The sequence below is a fragment of the Oreochromis aureus genome, linkage group 5 (genome assembly GCF_013358895.1).
Source record: "Oreochromis aureus strain Israel breed Guangdong linkage group 5, ZZ_aureus, whole genome shotgun sequence".
NCBI lineage: Eukaryota > Metazoa > Chordata > Actinopteri > Cichliformes > Cichlidae > Oreochromis > Oreochromis aureus.
The window spans coordinates 4,065,361-4,089,042 of record NC_052946.1 but is presented as its reverse complement, the minus strand read 5'-3'; the positions used below and the strand labels follow the sequence as shown (position 1 = coordinate 4,089,042).

Below are 23,682 nucleotides of genomic sequence, written 5' to 3'. Positions count from 1 at the left end.
GAGGTAGTGAATTTTGATGAGTTTAAATACCTGGGTTCAACCATCCAAAGCAACAGACAGTACACAAGTGAGGTGAAGAAGAGAGTGTAGGCAGGGTGGAGTCAGTAGAGACGAGTGTCAGAGGTGATTTGTGACAGAGGAATAGCAGCAAGACTGAAAGGAAATATTTACAAGATTAGTTGCTGTTATGTGTGGTTTGGAGACAGTTACACTAACAGCAGGACAGGAGGTGGAGGTGGCAGAGTTGGGTATATCAAAGGGACGGCTCAGGTTGAGCAGTCTGGGGGCAAAGTTAGAGAAGCAAGACAGACGGTTTGGACATGTGCAGAGGAGGGATAATGGATATCGGATGAAAAGAGGAAGACCTGAGAGGAGTTTAATGGATGTAGTGAAGGAGGACATTCAGAGGGTTGGTGTGAGAAAGGGAGCAGCCAGAGGAGAAAATATCATTACAACCAATAGCAAAATTGGTAAGTAAAATGAAATATTGCAAAAACAACAAAGCAAAATTTTAAAAGGCAATCAAAAGTTATAGTACTTATATTGCTTCTGAATGTGCAAGTGAAGACCAGAGAGATGGTGATAGGCTTCAGAAGCACGTTTATAACATGTCTGTTTCTATTCTGGGACAGGATGTTGATGTGATGCAAGTACCTGGTGATCCACTCAGGCACCAGGCTGAACTGGACCATCAACACAGATGTTTTATACAAGAAACGGGTGAGCAGGCTGTATTTTCTAAGCAAGGTGAGATTCTTCCAAATTTGCAGTGAGATGAGATTTTCTGTCTCTAATTTGTGCTGGTATGCTGTGCTGGTGTGCTGGAGAGCAAGATCAAAGCTGGTGACACCAGGAAACTGGATAAACTGATTAGAAAAGCTGGCTCTGTGATTGGCTGGCTTGAAGAGGTTATCCATCATGGCTAATTCTGACCGCCCTCTGCACCACTATAATAAAAACAACAACAACAACAACAATATTATTAACACAATTCTAACACTTTTAATGCAAATATGTTCTATTTATGCGTTCAAGACTTTTTGTCACCCCTGATCCAGCAGAGGGTGCAAAAGAGCACCATCTCAGACACAAAGGGAAAGAAAAGAGTCAAATTTCGGATCACTTTCTGATTCTTTGATTAATGCTGGTTTGCAGTTTTTACACTGACAGGAGTGTCAGTGTTTGGCAGCTGGTTGTGAACAAGAGTGGGACATGAGGCTGCTGTGCTTTAGCTACTGAGAAGATGAACATGTAATTGGTTATAGGCCTGCAGCGACTCCCACCCACCTACACATGCACACACATTAATGCTCAGTTACCACTTCCTGTAATGTGGTTCATCACCGCTAGTGCTGGCCAAAAACAAAGAGACAAAAATGCAGTGTAATACATACAGATTACATGGATGATGGTGGAAACCTGTTATGGAAAAGGTAGACCTTTTCAAATGACCCCCATCAAACACCGATGAAATAGGCTGAATATCTTGCAATGTAGGTACATTTTGAAGGAAGCCGATTGTTTTCTGTCATTTCTTGTACTGCTCCAGTGGTGGATGCTCATATTTAACAGGGTAAGAGCTTGAAATAATGAAATCGGTGCATGTATAATAAAGCTCAGAGTGAAGTCTGAGCTTCACACTGATCGAAACACTTTCTGACGGTTTTTTACTCTCTGTATGCTGTGAGAGGAGATATCCCTGATATTGTCAACTTAGGCACAAAGGTCATGCTGTGAGCACAAAAGCCCCACCTACCTGCTGTTCAGATCTTCCGTTTACAACCACTTCGAATTAAGCTGGCTTGAAGGGGGAGTGGGGCTGAAAATGTCTATTTAACGTTTTGTTGCACAACAACATTTTTTGTTATTGCTGTTGTTTCTAGAAGTATTTGGTACTACTGTGGTTATGCCAACATCCACGGTGTGACTCAGCATGTGTCAGACACTCCCAAGAGCAGCTGTACGCACATGGATAAAAGTCTACATTGCAACAAAACAACCATCTCTCTTAAACTATGTTGTGCGTCGGCAGCTGAGAGGCCAGCAGGAGCAGAAGGAACACGTTGTTTGTCTCTTGTCACTGCTGACCATCAGCTGTAAAACTCAACTCAACCTTGTATCCTAGTAACCTGAACAACACAGCCAAATAACAATTTATCAACATCATCAGACCTCTGCTGACTTTTTTTCAGCAGACTCCTGCACACATCCACACACTGTGATTTTGTTTCATCTGACTGGGGCTTTAAAACCATGCACTAAAACTGTGCTTCCGCCCTACAGGGCAGTGTGCAGACTGTAGAAAACATGCGTGGTAGGAGGTGTCTTGTTGCCATGTCGACACAAACCATGCTCTTAGCAGACCAGCCTCCAGTTGCCTTGGAGACTGGCTAGAGTCTGTGGCGGTGGAATGATAGAAAAACACTTTGTTTTTTAACAGCAGATGTCATCTGATAATTACACGGCTGATCCCACGTGATGACATCATGTTCAGAATATCAGCAGCAAGGATTTGACAGCAATATTAATGCATTTAAAGAAAGATTTTCATTAAAGGGGACCTGTTCTGCTAATTTCCAACTCCATCTTTCTGTTCTTGGACTGTATAAGACTCCCATTTAAAATAATAATAATAATGGATTGGATTTATATAGCGCTTTTCAAGGCACCCAAAGCGCTTTACAATGCCACTATTCATTCACTCTCACATTCACACACTGGTGGAGGCAGCTACAGTTGTAGCCACAGCTGCCCTGGGGCAGACTGACAGAGGCGAGGCTGCCATATCACGCCATCGCCACTGGCCAACACCAGTAGGCGGTAGGGTAAAGCGTCTTGCCCAAGGACACAACGACCAGGACAGAGAGCCCGGGGATCGAACCGGCGACCTTCCGGTTGCAGATACGCGTCCCGACCTGCATGTGTCGCATGTGTCTTATAGCAGGCCTTAATGTAGTTTATATTATGTTATATATTATGAAACACGCCATTTTAGTTTCCCTTCCCACTTTGTTTAAGCCAACTTTGTTCTGGTTGGCTGCTTCTTGCAAACAGAATGTTTGAGTAGCTGGTGGGCGGGGCCCGAACTGGCAACATTAGAGATGTTTTTGGTTGCTTAAATATATATTAAGATACAAATAGAGAAACTGAATATATATGTGTAGTCAATAGTTTTGTGTTAACAGTGGATCGATTTGCTTGTGTGTATTCATCGTCATAGTAACAAATTCATAAAAGGCCCAACACGGCCTGTAATTAAATACATGGACTGCATAGTCACTTTAAAGTACTTTTTGTAAAACTGGCCAGTAGACTCATAAAAATCTAATGCCTGAGAACAACTTGAAAATACAAAACAACATTAGTTTGTATTTTTATACTGAACTGGTTTAACTAAACCTAACCAAAGATACAGAACTGTAAAGTGAAGACAGAATAAAACAAAAGAGGACAAGTAAACAATCTTTAATAAAGGACAGTATTTAAGGATTTAAGGACTTATCCGATCACAGCATCCGATACTGTTTAAACAATATAAAACCATGAATTCAAATCACATGTATCAGTCTGGTCAGTTGCACCCTGTTATTTAGTGGGAAGTGAATTCAGATGTTTGTGCTGTCAGCATTCACAATACAAAAAAGGTTGTTGATATCTGATATCTGATATCTGGATGTTAAAAAATACTACACGTTACTCTGATTTTGTTCTCACCTGTCCACATTTAGTTTGTTTTTACCCACAATTGCAAAATTCCTTGCATCTATTTTTTACCCATGTTTTTTGTGGTTAGCCCAGTTGCAGAGCACTGGCAGAACTAGTAAATACTTGCATGTACAGTGTGAACACATAAGCTGGCCATAAACATTTTTAAGGCAATATATATATGTCTAAATAAATACTAATGTTAAAAAGTATAAATTATTTATTGTTAGGTCAAATGTTTGATTTGGTCCAAATGATGACTGGTCCGTAGTCTACCACTGTCATATCAGCTTTGTTAGGGAGTGTGGGAATACTGAAGGTTGTGTTAACATCATGTTGGACTGCTCCTTTAAAATGTAGTAAGCATCCAATCATCTCCATCATCTGGTGCCGTAGCTATGGTAACGACATTTTCTTGCTGTTAGTATAGGTACGGTAGTGTGAAGCCACCTGCGATGCATTTTGTCACCAACCCTGAAATTAATTATTCGAAATGCAGAAATAAATATAAATAAATAAATGTATAAAAGTGATGCATCCCAAATGAAAATTAATAGAAATTAAGGATGCATGTGTTAAGTCATACTTTTGGCATTGTTAGTCTTCCATAATTATGTAGGAATTTGAAGGGTCGGTGTGCAGCCACAGGAAAAGAGCTATGATCTAATGTGTTGCTTGTTGTCTGAGTCTTTAACGATGGTAGAAAATTTCACCATTAGATATTTCTACTTGTTTTCCACTGCATTGTTTGAGAACAAACTCACCACATCCTATCTTTGCCAGTTTACTCTGGTTCAAGCTAAGGAGAGCTACTGCCAAAAATAACTCCTATGTCCTCACTATTTTCTGTCTGAAACAGATCAATACAGTCAACAATCTGTCTCTTAATATGCAGTTAGTCTCACCAAACCAGTAACAATATATGGAGCAAACCTATGGAGTCCAAAAGGGATAAACGAGCATTGCTTTACAAGCACGTGCATGTGAACTCATGTACTTCTGCACAATAATACATGCTGTCTGACGGGGGCTGTTGTTGGAGGAGGGAAATTCACTCCAACCTCTCACAACTCATCCATTTGTTCTATGCTTGAGAGAGTGAGAGCAGCACACGTGCAGCCAAGCAGCCACATCAACATTAGCTTTGCTGCACCCTTGTGTATGTGGGTGTATGAAATACGATGTGTGGGAGGAAGTAGGTGGGGGGCAGTGAGCATATAAGTGAACCAGGAGTCAGGTACTGCCTCAAACTGTTGACGGTAAAGTCAGTCATTCAGCCGCTGAAGGTAAGCTTGCCTTTGTCACTGCACTTCCTCTGTCCTAGCCCGTTGCTTTCACTTTGTTTTTTTCTGTCCAACTGTGTTAGCCTCGTATCCTTCCATCTGTGCTTAGGGCCTCACCGCTCATTCACTCCCGCTGATCTCTTTCTGTATAATCTATGTTTTCAACTTGTCCTCCGGAAGTCTTTGTTTGACAGTCACACACACCCACCCAGCCAGCCAGCCCTTCTCCTTCCCTCACTCCCCTCCTCTCTGCCTCACCACTTTCAGAGTGCATCTTCTCTCTCATTTGCATTTCTTCCGCTTCCTCGTGACAAGAAACAGTTCATGTCAAAGAGCCGTGAGAGAAGATCAGATTGGAGAGGTGCTAGATGGCAGAGCAACACGAAATGAGCAGGTACACAGAGGATGCACCGGTTCACTGTGAACGGCTGTTTAGACTGGATAATTATCACTGATTGGAGTGTAAAGCGAGACGGTAAGTGACTTCTGCTTTATTGTCTTCTGCAGTTTTTTCTTCTCTCAGTTGTTGCGCCTGAGTTTTGGCCTAGTTAAACACACTAAGTTCTGGTTTCTGGCAGTGCTGTTCTTACCTAAACACTATGATGGCTGGCAACACTGTCAGATATTTCCTCTTTTCAAACTTTCATTTTATAAAGTCACATCCATAACTGGAAATGACATTTTCACTTTCCACAGAAACATTTAATAGGTCTTCTTTATGTCCCCATGTCGAGAGATTTTTGTGATGTTTTGTTCTTAGTGCAAGCACAGTGCAACTTCTTCTTAAACCTAACTCACACATCTTTAACCTCTTAACAACCATCTGGTCAGTAACAACCCATCCAGAGTTAGGGCTGGAATTTATTTATTTATTTTGACACATCATAATAAATACAGAAATATCCAAAAATTACAAGTTGTTACTTTTCAAGTTTTAAGTCGGCTGTTGCAAGCTTTTCCACTTGGTGTTCCAGATATGAGAAAGGTGTATGTTCACTAAACCCTAACCTTTATCTCTCACTTAGACTAAGCGTGCTTATAGAATGAAAGCTCCCTTCATTTTTCTTCCTACATGAAGTTGCAGCATGTGCACCATATGACATATTTACATAACGGCAAGGAAGTGAAAGCACATTACAGCAGGAGGGTCGAGCTCCATGAATAATGTTGTAAAAGTAAGACACACTCACAAGGTGCTCTTCGCTCACTCAGCCGAATGTGAACAGAGACCAACTTTCCTCAGTTCACAGCACCAGAAAAAGTCTCTGACGTGGGCGTGCTCATGCTGTACAACCAACAAAAGAGCGTGTCGAGTGCCAACTGTACTTCTGTGGGTGAATTATGCAAAATCACCATCACAGCAACAGGAAATGAAATTTTCTCACTCTAATGCACAGCTCCCCTTTGATTTGATTTGATCTGATTATTGCACCAATATGACAGTCAGTCAGGACCGAACGCTGCCACATGATACTCTGAACATCAAGGGTATGCCTTATAATTGATGCAGACTGGTGACAGAGGTAACAGCTAATGCCAGCAGACATACTTGATTTGGCGAGATAAAAGCCCGCCCCAACACACACACACACACCACTGTGATACTGCATGCACGTATGTGCACATTTCTCTCCATGGTTTCGACTCACATTTCCACACGCAGAGCACATCTTAACCTGCCACTGAAATGAAAAAGGAGAGCTTGAAATGCCTTTGCTTCCCACTGTGGATATTATTGCTCATTACCACAATGATATTACTCAGAACCAAGTGTGTTTTCATTTTTTTTTATATTGCAAAACACATCTCCCTGGATTTTTATCAGGCAAAATCCAGACTGGATTAATTGCTTTATAAGCCATCTGTCCTGGAGAATATTGCATATCTGTCATCAGTACTGTGCTCATTTCTTGGGGCTGGTCACCAGTTAAAGAACAAAACATACTCCAGGAGTAATCACATTTTCCTGTTTAAGTGAGATGTAGCAAAATTCCTGCCCCCTTTTAATTTAACACAAAGTGGAGGTCTAATGCAAACTGTTCTTATCTTACAGGTAATTAGAGACCTGCCACTGGTACATCACGACAGCAGCAGCGTTACCATGGAGACTGGCAAGCCAGGATTGGCGAGTGCTCCGGTGCACATCAGCTCCGTCACAGCGCAGGCAGAGAAAAGGATGGATGTCCAGGCTCCCCTGACGGCTGTTTACATCCACACAGTGCCTGCTCTGGCCACGCAGCCTTACCCTCAGCCGCCTGCAGCTGCTCCAGAAGCAGCCACACTCCATCTGGGCATGCCACCGCTCTACACCAAGGAGACATTTCCCATCCTCACGCTCCATATTGCTGGTGGGTTGCAGTCTCAGCCGGGATTGAGCCTGGCAGCTGCTGCTCCCGCAGCCAGACCCAAGTCTGCAGGAAAGCACGTGTGTCCTCACTGCGGACGGGACTGCATGAAGCCCAGCGTGCTGGAGAAGCATCTGCGCTGCCACACGGGGGAGCGGCCCTACCCCTGCACCACTTGTGGAGTTTCATTTAAGACTCAGAGCAACCTCTACAAACACAGACGTACCCAGGCACATGCACGCCTTTCACTGGAGTCAGAGCAGAGCAGCTTAGACAGCATGTCTGGCTCAAGAGAGACTTGCACTTCCAGTTTGTCTCTCGAGGAATGCGGTGAAGAGCCAGGCAGCACAGAGAAGGACTCTTCACTATCTGCTGCTGAAAGCACTGGTCCAGCCAGTGCTCCAAAGGTCTGCTCTGTGAAGACACAACGCTGTGTCCAGGAAGACAACGAGCTGAGCCTCACAGTTCAAAACTCAAAACCAAATGGAAGCGAAATGGTAATAAAGGAAAGTGAAAAGCTTCCACCGAGTGTTAGTAGACACCTTCCCCTTCAGAGACAAGAGGCCACACTGTTTTCCAAACAGTGGGAAAGCTCAGTGTCAAGAGGGAAATCGCAGAGTCACGAGAGCACAGACTCTGGCTTCAGCGAGACTAGTGACCACTATCCAAGCCCTGGCAGTGTTTTGCTCGATCACAGTATGGATTCAGTCGCAGAATCCACCAAAGAGCATCTTGAAGAACCCGCCACCAGGCGCACACCTACAGAATCAGATCACGGCAGACAGGAGTCCAAAGACTCTGCCAGAGAGCAGGAGCAGAAGGCCCTAGAGGAGCGCATATCTAAGCTGATATCTGACAATACAGCTGTTGTGGAGGACAAACAGCTGGAGAATGTGAGGCCACGGAAGACCGTTTTATCAAAGCAGGGAAGCATCGACCTTCCCATGCCGTACACGTACAAGGATTCGTTTCACTTTGACATGAAATTAGGTCAGACTCAGAATGTTTTGTCACAAAGAAACAAGAAGCCAGGGATTTACAGTTCTGTGCCCACTCAGCGCTCCTCCACCATGGACCATGCCCCCTTGACTCGCAGCAATTCCCTCCCCTTCAGTGTCACCCTCCTGCAGCCCGAGAGAAGCAGCCCGACCTCCTCCAATCAGAGGGATTATGTAACGCTAGTCCGAAGGGGAAGCTCTGGCCAGATCAACCCAACAGGTTTCGCGATCAAGCCTGCGAACCAGCAATCATCCACCCACCGCCCACTGGTCCGGCAGACAGCCGTAGACTGCAACCACGCAACAGACGGTCTCATCAGGAATTCATCTGTGGAGGAGGCGTGGAGCAGCAGCCTCAGTTGTGACGGGGATGGCGGTGACATTTGTGGAGAATCGAGCAACAGAAAGTTCCGGAGGAAGAAAGCGCAGAAGTTCGCCTACAACAAGTGGTACATGTACGGGGGTGGAACATTTAAAAAGCTATACAATGCTGAGAAAAGTGGCAATAACAGTGTTATCAAAGGCAGGAAATGTTCAGCAAACCCTGAGCATGAGCTTGTTCAGGGTCTGCAGAAAAGGGCACCGCTGGCAGTAACGACAACATGTTTGACAAGCAACGGTACCACAGTTGGCCCTCCTGCCAATCTCTCCTTTGTCCCTGCTGTGGATTTTAATCTACAAACTAGCTCGCTTAATTCATCATGCCTCGCTCTCAAAGCTCCACTCCGGAGGAATCTGTCTTTGTCAGTACTGCCGTTACCTTCTATCGGCTCGCTGGTTAGTCACAAAACAGACTGTGTGAACAGATCAGAAGCTGGGAGACTGATGAATGAAGACAAAAAACATAGTGTTTCCACATCGCAGCTGTGCGGAGCCCATATTCCTTCAGACAGGAAAAAGCTGAGAACTGATGACAAAATAATTTGCCCTCTGCAGATGGAGACTGACCCAAACACAATGCTTGCTCATCCCACACCCTCTGTCACTCAGCAGGAAGCGAACCTCACTTACATCAATCTTAACAACAATCCACAACATACTCCGCTCAAAGGGCCTCTATTCAAGTCGGGCATAATCAATGCAAACACAACCTCTGTTAGCACCTCAGCAACTGCTTCCAGTCCCCCTGCTGCAAAGAACAGCTTCCTGCCCAAGTACCAACTCAAGTTACCCAATGTTGCTGAACCTGATTTAACTTTTTCACCGCAAGTTGTGGATAAACCACCAGGAACTGAAGCCCACACTTTCACCTCTGTTCTGTCATCTCCTCACATTGAGCGCAGCTTGACCTCGGTCACAACGAGTGTAAAGAACTGCAAAGACCCCACAGCTTCACAGCTGGGGCTAACTTGTGATCTTAAGAAGACGAATGCTTTCAGCTCCGCGCAGGACCAGCTTGTCTCAACAGTTTGTCATGCTGCAACATCACGACTCAGTCAGAATTTGCCGTGTAGCGTAGCTGTAGTGCACAAACAATTTGCAGCAACCACAATAACCACAAGCTGCCTGCAAGATTATCAGGCAGGATTATGCAGCACTTTGATCCAGCCTTCGAAATGTACGACATCTGCACAGCAACCCAGACCTGTTGCACCTGCTGTTGCTACACTTACCGTAACCACAGCGAGCAGTCAGACATCTGCCGCTGCCGTTAAAGCTGCGTCATATGATCAGTCTAACCCTCCACTCTCTCATATACAACTCTCAGCACAATCAAACGTGCTGAATCCTGTTAGCGTACCACACGTTAGCACAAACACCCCAGTGGTGCCTTGTCACATTGTACCTTTTGACCAGGTACAACCAGCTGCTCAGAACGTGTTCCATGTGCACACAGCAGACCTCCAGATCTGCCTCCAGATCATATCTGATGAGCAGTTAGCCCTCATCGAACCCCAGATAGAGCGTCTATCGGGTACCAGTGTCTCCCAGAGACAGGACACTGAGGGTGGGACCTTAGAAGGTGTCCAGAGCAAAACTCGGGGCTTGTTTGCTGCTGAAAGCAACAGTGAGGCAAAAGAGAGTACACAACCCAGACAACAAAAGGGCAAAAATGAGTCTTTCCCTACACTTACCACTGAGAGAATAATGACTTCTGTGCCTTTGCAATTTGGGAAAACAGAGCCAAGTTCCCACCTGGCTCAGCAAAGCAGTTCCACTCAGGCTGCAGCATCAGCTGAATCTCTCCCTCCGCCACTACACCCACACAAAAACAGTCATGTAAACATGGTCACAGAGACTCAGAGCACTGCGGGTAATGTAATGTCAACTCCTGCTCCGCTCGGAGGTGTAAAGTCAGGAGGAAGACAAACTTCAGTGGAGGAACAGACTCTCTCTCTGAACCGCTGTGCTGAGGAGCAGGTTTTGCTGGATCGGAGGGTCAGCCAAGGTGCAACCGTCTTGCAAGCTCTCTCTGGCCAACACAAGCTCAGCAGGAGCTCTCCCTCTTCCAGCACAGAAAATCAGAATAACTTGAAAAGTGAACTGCTGTGCAAAGAAGGCCAACATAAGCTTAATAATCAGGGCGACTCATGTAATGTCAGCATAATGAAAACTAAGGGCGAAGCCTCTGAATACAAAGGCAGCAGGTTAGAAAGTGGAGAGCACTGGAGCCACTCTCCCTCTCCTGCATGCTCTGATAAAGTCTCTGGGTCGGTCTCTTCACTTTCTATCAATAAAAGCAAAGCTGTGGGACAGCCAAACCCAGAAGCATCCATCTACTGCAGTAATCAAGTGGAGCCCACAATATCTGAGACTTTCAATCCATCCAAAGATACAAACATGGGATGTGACAGAGTCGGATCTGTAGGTGATTCCAAAATTTTATTGGACATCACCCCTCATGGTTCACAGGATGTAATCAGCTCACGCCACTCAGAAAAAAGACCAGCTCACTTTGCTTCAGCGTCCTCGAACATCCAGGTGGAAAGATGCAAAGACACCACATCTGTGTGTGCAAGTATTCAGAGCCAGACAGCAGGTACAATTCATCATTTAAATGTATTACCTAACATATATGTTATTATTGCTTCCTACAGTGCAGTTTAAGAATATGACATCATTTTTGGCTCTGCACTGCAGTACAGTGGATTTAAATACAACATGGAATGAGAAAGGAGTGCCCTGCTGTCCCCAAACTGCACCTGTCCCCATCTTTTTAAAATCAACTTAAAGTAATGTGCTGACACTGACATGTCAGTCAATGTTAGGTTAGCTGACAGACGTGCACTCAGTAAATGATAAACAGTAAATGATAAACATCTAGCATTAAGATATAGTATAACTAGTATGTTTTATTTGACAGTCATATTTAATGAAGATTCTGTTAAAATATTCCACTTCATTCTGTTATGTATAGGTCTACATAGTCTTAAACTGACAAATTGTTTTAAAACAAGGTGAACTGATACGGTGAAATGCAAATACTAAACATTACGCATGCTTTATTGGAGTTGTTGCATGTTTTCTCTTTCAACACTAGGTGGCACTAAAGATTCACAGATTTGCAATATGGAGCTCTCATCTGTGCTCGCACAATTACCCAGACCTACAACTTACTGGGAATGAAATGTTTAGGCAAGCAGGGATTTGAATTGTAGGGAAAACAATCCAGTGGAGTTTCATCTGTAAATGTTTCTGTGGCAGAACACAAAAACTTCAGTTTTTGATCATCTTTGTCCTTTTTCGCTGTGACATGTGAGCTGTTCTCCGGCTTTCATGCAGAACTCTAGTGTGTCCCACAGTGTTTGAAAGTGTCATTTGATCCCCATCGCAGCATGGATCACATACTTTCCTGCTTTTTAAATGAAAGGACTGAGGGATTTCAGACAGCTACAGGGTTAAAGGTCACCCCAGAGAGCAGAGGATAAACAAAATGCCTGCCACTCACTGACCTCCAGCTACTGCCTCCTGGGTAAAAGGGTTTGTACCTGTCCTGTGTCGCTGACACAGAGGTTCAGACACATGGTAGCTGTCTGCATCTGTTTACCGCTAATATGATTTTCCTGTAGTTTGTTATCATCTCTACCAGGCTAGTGGCACTGATAGAAAAGTAGCTGTGGACCACAGAGCTTGCCAGATTGAAGACATTTTCATTTCAATTGTAGTTATATCCTCAAATTCATATAACAGCTGTGCACATTTATCTGTGTGTGGCACAAGAATGAGCACGCCCACTGGAAAAATATCTTTTTATCGCCCAGTGAATTCTTGTTTTATTGCTTTTACTTAGCTGGAATAAACAGCTTTGGTTTCCACATTCACGCTTCTTCTCACATCGTAAAATCTCAGGTGCCCTTATGAACCAGCTTTCACTTGCTGTAACCCTTCTTCCCCTTCATGTTGAACAGTGACCTCTTTATGTCCAGCTGGTTTTATATAACTTGTTTTTAATAGAAAATCAGTTAATGTGGCTGATTAGCATGCAGCCAGAACAGTATCTGCAAATTAGGTCCCTTCTGACCCGTCGAAGAAGAATGTTTGAGAATGTTTTGTTGTGCATTTTTTGTGTAGTATAAGTAAAAGGGAAAAATCGTTCCAAGCAGTATTCCATTCAAAGTTTATCCTGATGTAATTCAGGCTGTAGCAGACTCATGTTGTTATCCTCCAAAATTCTATAAAATCCCACTGTTGTTTACTGCCTCACCACTGCAGATACATATTTTGTCTGAAGCCCCATGTGTGCTCCAGATAAACTTAAATACCTACCAGAAGAAAGATCAGAGTAAAAGCTTCTTTCAACAACCAGCATGAATAATATGAAGAATTACAGTGAACGAAATCCGCTTCAGTGTTCATGTGTGGCTGACTACTGCTTGAAAAAAATACAAATGTTTGAAAATGACTGATATGCAGTAAAACTGTGGATTCAGCACCCTAAAGAAAGCAACTGCTTTTTCATTTGTTTTTCTTCCTGGAGGGCTTATGGAGGGATCCTCCCTGGCGAGGTGTGCAGCCCAGAAGGAGCTGCAGATGCAGGAACATGCAAGGACTCCTGGGCAGCCAGACAGCACAGACTGGAAGCAGAAGCAGAGCCAAGGGGCTGAAGAGAAAAACCACCAATGCCTGGGAGAGCGAGGTGACGGTGGGGTGACGGGAGAGGAAGAGAACAGAGGAATCAAAGCAGACAAAGCGCCAGGACTGTGGGGGAAGGCCGAGTCAGACTGCAGATCCACAGTTTTATCAAAGGCAGAGGTGAGAGAGAGTGCATCTAATCAGGATCCGTGTTTACTATACAGTTCTTTTTTTCATGTGGTCAACACACATGCTGATTTACAAGAACAATTACAACACAACAAAAGCAAAGCCTCAGAGCCGCTTAACCTCCAACATCCAAGTTCTATATAAAATTTACAGTTTTCCGAAAATGAAACGCTAATAGCAAAATGCATGAGAGGTTATTGAAATGTACCATACTCTTGCTTCTAAAAAATGTAACCCTAAGCAAAACCTGATGACCTGCATTTTGGGAATTGAATGTTTAGGAGTTAACATATAAAAGACTTGTGTCTGCAAAGGAAATAAAAACTCTATCAAACTCAAACTCAGGATAATTCGAATGTTTAGACTGCTAAAGTTGAGTCAGTTTTATTGGATTAGTTCAAAGAGCTTTATAGACCCACATATTATCAATTCAAGCTCTTAGGAAAAAAGCCAAGCTGGAAAATAGACAAATGAAAAACATCCAAACATAAAAGTATAAAACCACGTAACACAAGACAGAGAGAGAAAGAGTTAAAGTTACAGTTAGAGATCGTAAACAGCACAACTATATCACTAACCTTTCTCTCCAGCCTTCACCAGCATGCACAGTGAGTTAGGAAACTACGATGACAAGGATCAAATCAGAATTTAACAGTCCTGGAGTTGACCCCACTGTATGCTCTCTAATTTGCGCTTTACTGCATGGTTATTAAGCTCTTAACATCTCTCATTTCAAATGTAGGGTCAGGATTAGGATTTAGTTTTAGAGTCCCTCAGTCTGTTTGGAACACCCAGATGAAAAATCTGGAATTGCAGAAATTCCAAAACAAATCATCAGACTTCATTTAAATGTAGAATCTTATTCTTCAAACATGTCCTGTTTAACACGTGGCTAAAACAAAAGCCTAATGCTAGATCAGTTGAGATAAGAGGTTAACTAAACGTATCACCAGGAGCTCATCTCTCTGGCTTTAGCTACACTGGTTTTAGTCCCTTTAGACAGAATAATGAAAACACCATGACTTGGATTATTAGTGTCATTACATTAGTCTATGCAAAACTCCTATAGGGTAGGTACAATATTGATCAATCATAGCATTGATAATGATATAATCAGTTTATCATACCTGTTCTATAGCCACCTCAGCCACTGTAAGAATAAGAATAATAACTTTATTTATCCCGAGGGAAATTCTTTTGTCATGTACATGCTCAAAGCAGCAGGAGAGACAGAGGAACAGATGAATAAGATATACAATATATACAATAAGAATAGTAGTATACAGTAATATACAGTAGGATAGTGCAAGACATAGTATCAAATAACTCTAAATATATATATATAACTATACCCTGGAGAATAAATAACTTAACTGTAGAGTTGGTTCTAAATCCATCAGCTGCTCAGGCTGCACTTCTACGGTAGCCTTGTTACTTCCTCAGACTAGATCAGCTATTGAAATTTAGGGGCAGTGGTTAAAGGCTCATGGAGCTGGCTTCTCTAATATTTCAAGATGGTAACGGGATTACTTTTTTGAGAAGTAATCAATATTTAGTAACTAATTACTTTTTTCAAGTAACTTAACTAACACTGCTCCTACTTGTATGACCTCATTATTTAATGTTTAATACGACAGTTCACCATTGTTATATATATATATGTGTAATGTGCAAAGGCAAACTGCCTTTCCCACACTGACTCAGACACATGGACAAGCAAGGCTTGTTCTTGCTCTGTACCAAACATTATTTTGGATACTTATTTATTTACTTATTATTGCTGTATTCTTATTTTACCAAAGAATGTGAGGTAGGTGCTTCTTCCTCTGCTGTTTGAATATAAACCCTCTCAAAACAAAGTCACCACCCAAATCTACACACTGAAAACACACTCACACTGTGCATGATCCTTTCCAATCCAGCAGTCTTTTGCAATACTTTGTACCATTTTAATTTATTCTGTACTCTACTAAAGTTTGCCACAAATCCCCGGTGCAATAAAGCCGTCCTTATTTGGGGATCATATAAAAGCAGGTTTGAGGCACACTGGGTTGTTACATCACATGATTGTTTTTCATTTTTTAACACATTTACCAACAAAAGCACAACAGCCAAGCCAGAATTTGTGTTCTTTCATTCTTATGAAATATTTGCAGCACCATAACTATAAAACCTCCCAAGATGTGTCACAACACAGAAGAAAGTGGTGCAAGAAAAAAAAGATTTATAAATATACTGAACAAAAAAGTGTATACTATCAAGCCACACACAGGGGCAAATAATTTGTGAGAATTTATGGGGCATTTGCACTTGAAGCAACAGCAATAAATTCAATTCCGCAGTATGTTAATACTAGAATTACGCAGCTGACAGCAATTACAAGTGTTTTTTATGGCAGTAATACTTCTTCTGGATTTTGAACTACAAGTCTTATTATAAAGAAGAGTGTTTGTCACAACAGTTCTCTATCAAATTCAATAGTATATAGAAGTGGGTCACATCAACCTTTATGCTAAATGTCAACAAGATCCACCATTTTCATTCAGTTAAGTTTCAGTTCAAATCTATTTGTACAGGGCCAAATCACAACGACAGTCATCTCACTTCACATTCATTGTCTATGTAAAAGGCAATCCAGGGTAGTCTTTAGCATTTAGGTTGTTCACTCCTCATTTGTATTAAGTTGGCTCCAGGCAATACAATTACAAATCACAGTGTGTTGGTATCAGTGAATGTTGAGTGCAATAATGTTGATACAGATGTTCCAGAAAGTGTTTCAGCTGCATGTCCAGCATGTGGTGCAAAGGGTGTTGGGGATAAATGAATTATCACTGTCGTCTTTTGGCTAGCTTATTATTCCAGCTAGATACCTGTTTACATACACCCTGTATGTATTGATGGCTTCTCAGCATCTCCCAAGTGAACCCATTGTGAAACCTAGCCCCACCCTATCATGTGACTTACTGAGGTCAAATGGCCCAGAATGTGAGTGGGTGCTAAGGCGCCTGGTGTTAAGATAGGGGGTCCATGACCCCCTTGGGGACACTCCCATAGGGCTCTTAGAACTGAAGAAGCTTCTCGGATGAGACGTGAAACGTCTTAAAGGAAACTTGAAGAAGTCCAGACACTTCTCATACCAAGCTCCTTAGACTATGATGACCTGGATGACAGAGAACCTTCACAGACATGTTTGCCATGATTTCTATTGGTCTGTGGAATACTCAGGTACAGCTTTCCTGTATCTTGGCTATTCTACCTTCTGACATTCAGTCTAGATCTTTCCTCTTTTTGTCCACACTTATCCAATCCAAATGACATGTCTATGTCCTTGCTGTAAATCTTGGTGAGGTGGATCAGTCAGTTGATGTGCTGCTTGTGCCTGGCATACAGCTTGATGTCCAGCATGTACGGGATGTGGCTGATGGTGAGTCCACTCCTGAATCTATATCTGTATCCACTGTTAGTGATGAACTGGTTCAGGGGGTTGATCCATATGCTGAACAGCAGTACAGACACTCCATCATGTGGGTATATTCTGCACTTGATGATGATTTGTGCAACTGTCTTGGAGTTGGCCTCTCTAGTGTTCCACAGTCCCACTGAGTTCCCAATGAATGTTATCAGTGCACTATTAGCCACGTCCAGTGTCAGGCACTCCAGCATCCATGTGTGGAGCATTGAGTTAAAGACTTTCTTCTAGTCAGTCCATGTGGTGCTCAGGTTGGTCTGCTAGTCTTAAAGTTCTGGTGTGCAGGTCTATCCACCAGTAGTTGGTACTTTGACTCTCTGGTGTTATTTCCAGTGCCCTTCTGAGCTATGCTTATGCACTCACCCATGTACGTACACACTTATGTTATGATGCCTGAGAGGAGCTTCCATGTTGTGCAGAGGAAGTTAATCTGCTCGTAGTTTGATGGTGTCTTGTGTTGATCCTGTGTGATCAGGATTGTTCTGGCCCATGTTACCCAGTCTGGATGAGTACTTGCTGTTATCAGCCCATTTATTCGTGCTGCCAGGTAAGTGCTGTTAGCGTGTTCAGCCAGAAGGTGTGGATCGTGTCAGATCCTAGCGCTGTCCAGCTCTTCACTGTATGTCTGCCTTTGTGATGTTAACTGGTTCTTGGCATTGCCATCTTGGTCTTTGCTTGTCCAGTTATGGCCATTTTGTACTTACTGATCCAGGACCTCTCACTCACAACACTCTACTGCACCTCAGTTGGGTGGAACGTTCTCTATATGCATTCTTTATTTTTATACCCAAGTATTCCTGGGATTACTGCGGCAGTACCACTACAAGCTCAGTGGTTTGAGTGATACTGGGAATGGGGGTGGTATATCCAGATATGATCAATATCCAAACACTGCTGGGTCATAAAAATTGAAACTAGAAATTGCTGTAAATACTTAATACACTGGCTGGATACTAGACTAGCCCATGTGGACAAGTGGATTTCCTGTAAGATAATTTTACAACAGTTGTGTGTGTACTTGACCATGGTAATTGTTTATGTACATGCTTCTCTGTCCAAATTTGAATAAACTTCGAAGGTTGAATAAATGTTATGAGCTACAGAATCAAAATTAATTGAAGCTATATTGCTGTATTTTATTAAATAATTAAAAAATCATGTGTATATATCTGCAGTCAAACTTTGACATGGTTTTAAATTTCTGAATGTGTTATAAGTTGTGGTCAGTTGACTGAAGTGGTTAAAATGAATAAATACATTTGGGTAGGCTGTGCTGAACAAAAGAACTCTTGGAACTGACCAGCACTTATGTTATAAATGGTAAATGGCCTGTGTTTGTATAGCGCTTTACTAGTCCCTAAGGACCCCAAAGCGCTTTACACATCCAGTCATCCACCCATTCACACACTGGTGATGGCAAGCTATGTTGTAGCCACAGCCACCCTGGGGCGCACTGACAGAGGCGAGGCTGCCGGACACTGGTGCCACCGGGCCCTCTGACCACCACCAGTAGGCAACGGGTGAAGTGTCTTGCCCAAGGACACAACGACCGAGACTGTCCGAGCCGGGGCTCGAACCGGCAATCTTCCGATTACAAGGCGAGCTCCCAACTCTTGAGCCACGATCGCCCCGTTGCTTTTGTAGTCTAACTGATGACTCAAACTGCTGTCTTTGAGGGGTCAGTATGCATGAGGTCTCAGTGCCCTAAGGCTACGTCCACACGTATACAGGTATTTTTGAAAACGGAGATTTTCCGTTTCCGTTTTTTAAAAAAAATCCCGTCCACACGTAAAGCCAAAAACGACGGACAGGAACATGCCAAAGCAGCAGGTGGCGATATATTCCTAACTGTGTAGAAACGTTGGCCAATCAGAAGTCTAGAATCCTGGGTGAGAAAGACTAAACAAAGATGCCGCATAGAAACAGAACTGAGTCCTATGTGTAGGACAGTAACTGTGTGTGTATATGTAAGCATTATGTAAGGTATTTTGTCTAAGTCCGCCATTGTAGAAGTTCATTTCACCGAAACAATAACCTGGCGCACAGTGTGACGTCAAAAAAGGCGCACACCTTTGACGCTGCGTTTTCTCCGTTTTCCTCGTCCACACGTAAATGCAAAAACTGAGTTTTCGAAAATATCCACCCTGGCAGGAGTTTTTAAAAATCTCATTTTTCAGTGACTGAAAAAGTCGTTTACATGTGGACGAAAGGTGCAAACGCACAGAAAAATCTGCGTTTTCAAAAATACCCGGGTACGTGTGGACGTAGCCTAAGACTTAAGGACATAACCTAAGACTAAGATGGTATAGTGGCAATAACTCCTCATATTTTTCTCTCATTAAAAGGAAGAAGATCAAAAGGTCAAGAATGATTCCTTTAAAAACCCTTGGCCACCTGAGGAACACCTTCAGCACGTTTCCCAGACGCACTCAGGAATGTCTGAATACCCTCAATTGAGCTCTCAGCAAGCTTTGAATACATCGACTAATCTCAATATACCTGCATGCAGCATTCAGACTACCCTTTTCACTTCTCCAAAACCCCCTCTGGAAATTAACCACTCGTATCACTCGCAACACAACTGGGAAAGCGGTGTCACTCATAACCAACCAACACAGATCTTACCTGAATTAAATTCAAGTCGACATATCGGTGCAGAAGCTCAGTTATCACAAACACAACATATTTTTTCAAGAACTGATCCCGCTATTCAACAAACTTTCTCAGTCCCAGACCAAAAGCAAACCAGCGTCAGTCTGACCATTCAACAAGGAAATAGCACTGCAGGTAACAGCAGCACAGCAATAAGCAGCTGTAAGAAGTTCAACTTAAAAGGTCACCAAAACTCTAATGTTGGGACATTACCCTCCACACACGTCGATCAAGTTTCTCAAGCCTGTAGAGTTGCTACTGGAGCTAGAGGAGACATCCAACCATCAAAGATGTATCATGACACTGGGTCTCCATGCAAGCCTTTTCTATACCCAGAACCTGACGAGAAGCACGACACTACAGATACGGCAGCCAGTGACTCTGGAAGAGCTGACATTACCAGCAAATATCATTCTTTTTACTTGGCTGGCCCGCTTCATGGCTACCAGTCTGCTGAGTGTCTCAACAGTGGAGTGAGGCCTGTGCAGACCTGCCAGGAGTACACAGAAGACACGAGCAGCAGTGACGATGAAGGAAAGCTTATCATTGAACTTTAACAGACAGTACAGCATACATACAGTCTATTATTTGAATTTTATTTGCTGTAGATATTTGTTCAGAGGTTAAGTTGCTCAGGAGGCAGAAGTAATGTCAGTGGCTGGGTTAACTCAGTGGTAGAGCTTTATTTAATTAAAAGTCACGATATTTCAATATGGGCCATACATTAAGGTAAAGTAATGCTACATTCATGTAATTTTGTACCACTCTCTTAATTTGACTGTCAGGAAGTTCAATCACAGTATCAGGCACATGGCGCAATAGAGCAGATTTGTGTTTAGCTTTGTTGTCACTTTATGAATACAGAGTAACAACTGAGATAGTCATCATGGATTAATGTGAAAACACTGACAGTCTAGAATAACTGGAGTTCTTCCTCCTCTTTCCCACTCTGCCAACAGCAGAAGACATGTAGGGACACGCTTGCAAGCCTACAATGCCATTAACAGGCCTTCAGGCTTGTTTGGAAATCTTACAATTGATATAAAAGTAGGGGAGTGTTCAAACAACAAACAAGACGAAGCTTCAAACTCTCTTCTTCACAGTAAGGCTTTCTTTTTGCACAGAGGGTGAACTCTGAGCTTCTGGCTTTTCCAGTACCAGCACTGGTTCATTACCAGCTCATAGTTCAGCTCAAACAAACTTGAGGTGCAGGTCATACTATAAGAGGTTATTCATTAGACTTGCATGCATGTAATTGGTCCTTAATGTGTTTTGTTGCCTCAGCTTCAAACCATCCATATATGAATCCCCAAAGTGTCCATTGCACTCATGTTCACTTATATGACAATTTTTTCCTCACCTCAGACAGGTGAGCTATTAGAAACACTTTTTACAGTTAAATCAGCTCTTTTGTAGCATCTGCCCTCAATTTGAGCTCCTGAGCTCTGTCATAGCTGCTGGAACACTTTTTCAAGCTCAATGAAAGTCTGACATGTTTAAAGTCCAAAAATATTTCCTTAGTATCCTTAGTAGTTGGAACTGCCAATACACAACCTTGCATTTTCTTAACCACTTATCTGGTTCCTGATGGTGGGAAACTGGAGTCTGGAGTTATGATAGGCCAAGAGGTAGGGTAAACCCTGGAAAGGTCATCAGGCTATCACAGAACTAACACATAGACACCAGCATTCACATCCACACCTACAGCTAATTCAGAATTACCAGTTAACCCAAGATGCACATCTTTGGCCTGTCAGAGGAAGCCAGAGTGCCAGTCAAAGCATGCAAACTCCACATAGAAAGGCACCAGCTGGCCAGTGGATTTAATCCAGGACCTTCTTGTTGTGAGGCAACATTGTTAACCACTGCACCACTGTGTGACAATTATGACAATTGTTACATCATTGTTGTGCACGTGATCATTTCAACATCTATACAGACAGACAAATTAGTACCAATAACAAGACATTTTCTGATACAAGAAGTTGCTGTAGGTGGATACATTAATAACTAAAAATGCTTTTGCAAACAACATTAATCATATATTATGTTGCAAGACTTCAAACCCAGGCTTAAGTACACCAAAACACCAAAGTTAATCCATCGGCTATTTAAAAGGCCTGTTCATTAAAATGACCATAACCATTTTGTCTGCCTCTCGGGGGTACACTGTACCAGTACAGTTGAACCTAGCGCTGTCATTGCTAATGCCACTCGATAGTTGAAAGTTATCAACTATCACTCAGTTTGTTTAACCCTACCACTGAGTTTTCTTCTGCCTCTGGGAAATGTTGTGCGACTTCCATTCTGCTCTCTCACACATGCACATATACACAAACATACTTTGCCATAATTAGTGTCTACCTTCCCACACTGACTCTCTCTGATAAATTGCACTTTGTAACTTTCCCAGACAACACCTGCTTGTGTGAATCATGTACACATGCTGCCAAGTATCCATTAAGTTGATCTCTGCTGTCAATCAGCTCACCCAGGTAAAACAGACATTGGCTGCAGGGCCATGACCCTTTTCCTAGTCTGGGTTTTGTAATGAGTCAGCATCTACAATAAGGCACCTGGGACAGGAAGTGTGCATGTGTGTAACATTTTTGTAGATAAATCTGCGCTCGACTGTACACTGACTTGCTTGTCACTCATCAGCCCGTTAATAATAAAGAACCCCTTTTGCACCTGATGGAGGGAACATTGTGTTCAGTCGTGTTTCCTATTTTATTTTGACACAAAGGAAAGCTATCCTTGTTCGTGTTTCAAGCGGATTTGTCAATGTGTTTTCATTTTCTAATTTTATATTCTTGTTTCATCTCCAGTTATTTGCATATTGTTTGATGATTTCAATTATTCGAACAAAAGTAAATGAAACTTTACCCCAAATACTTTTCCTGTTTTCACTGTGTGCTCTCTAGCCTGAGCTGGATCAGGCCAGTCATTTTTTTCTTTGTAATTATATCGGGCATATAACTGACACACACAGACACAAGTGTTAGCACATTGTTTTCAAATTAAATCTTCATGTATTAGCTTGTTAATTCATGTTAACAGTTGCTGGTTTATACATCCAGCATATCAGCAGTCTTCTTTCTTGGAAACTTCTAGTTCCAGAGGTAATAATGTAATGTCAGTCACTTTTATTTTTTCCCAATAAATCATGATTGTTCTATAATTCAAGTGTTGCAGACAGCTGTAAACACTTTGGTTCTTGGCAACTATCGCAGTCAGAAAAATGTGAAACAGCATGGTAGCAAATTAAACAAAAACTGTGATTCAAAACTGATCCACCATCCAAAGATGAACTGTTTAAAGATGCTGTGTTGTGCTTTTTGCATCTTCCCCGTCCCTCAGTTATGCAGCTATTTTGTTCATGTAAATGGTCCCCCTTATGAAAGATTGGTCAGGCTTTTTTTTTAATGCACAATCGGCACCAGCCATTTAAACACTAATGCTGATCCAGTAACGGCACAGATAGCACGTAGGACACTTTACCGATGGAGCTGCACAAGTAAACCTGTGTAAGAAGCAGGGTCACGAGCATAAAACATATTCTAACAAAACATCAACAGAAGCTGAAGCTTGCTTAAAGCAGTATGATCTCAGGGTGCATAAGGTGAGAAAGTTAACCTCATTAATTATATCTTAATTTTTAGTTATTGTTTAGTTACAGTCAACAAAGACACAGGGAATATTACACTGAACCACAATCAGTCATTTTCAGCTCCTCACTAATGTGAGTTGTCACACACCATCACAAACTCACCATAAATAATTTGTTAGAGCTGCTGCTTGTCAGTTGAGTCCTGAAATCTACCATGGACGTTCCTGCTTATCTACGACATCATTCAACACCCTAACCAGAAGGGCATACACTGTTCTATGGTCTGTAATGCATTCTCAGATCTCTACTTTGAATTTCTTAAGTGCATTTAGGACTTCTGCAGTGGAAGATTGAAAAACAATTTAGCTAACAGGCTGTTAAGATGGCTGTTGACAGTTAAACTGTACAAACAAACAAT

The 23,682-nt window shown here is 42.5% G+C and overlaps 1 protein-coding gene across 2 annotated transcripts; it reads left to right on the top strand.

Annotated features, from left to right (window-relative positions):
- Nucleotides 1-63: 63 nt before the first annotated feature.
- On the top strand, nt 64-22,546 carry znf831 (zinc finger protein 831). Of its 2 annotated transcripts, XM_039612350.1 has the most exons (5): nt 64-470; nt 633-720; nt 7,042-11,311; nt 13,250-13,524; nt 19,348-22,546. In XM_039612350.1, exons 3-5 carry the CDS (start codon nt 7,090-7,092, stop codon nt 20,209-20,211), a joined length of 5,361 nt encoding a protein of 1,786 aa, XP_039468284.1. In that variant the 5' UTR covers nt 64-470; nt 633-720; nt 7,042-7,089; the 3' UTR covers nt 20,212-22,546. The 2 variants fall into 2 exon arrangements, with proteins under 2 accessions (XP_039468284.1, XP_031587588.2); XM_031731728.2 differs by lacking the exons at nt 64-470; nt 633-720 and adding an exon at nt 4,960-5,463.
- The last annotated feature ends 1,136 nt before the right edge of the window (nt 22,547-23,682 follow it).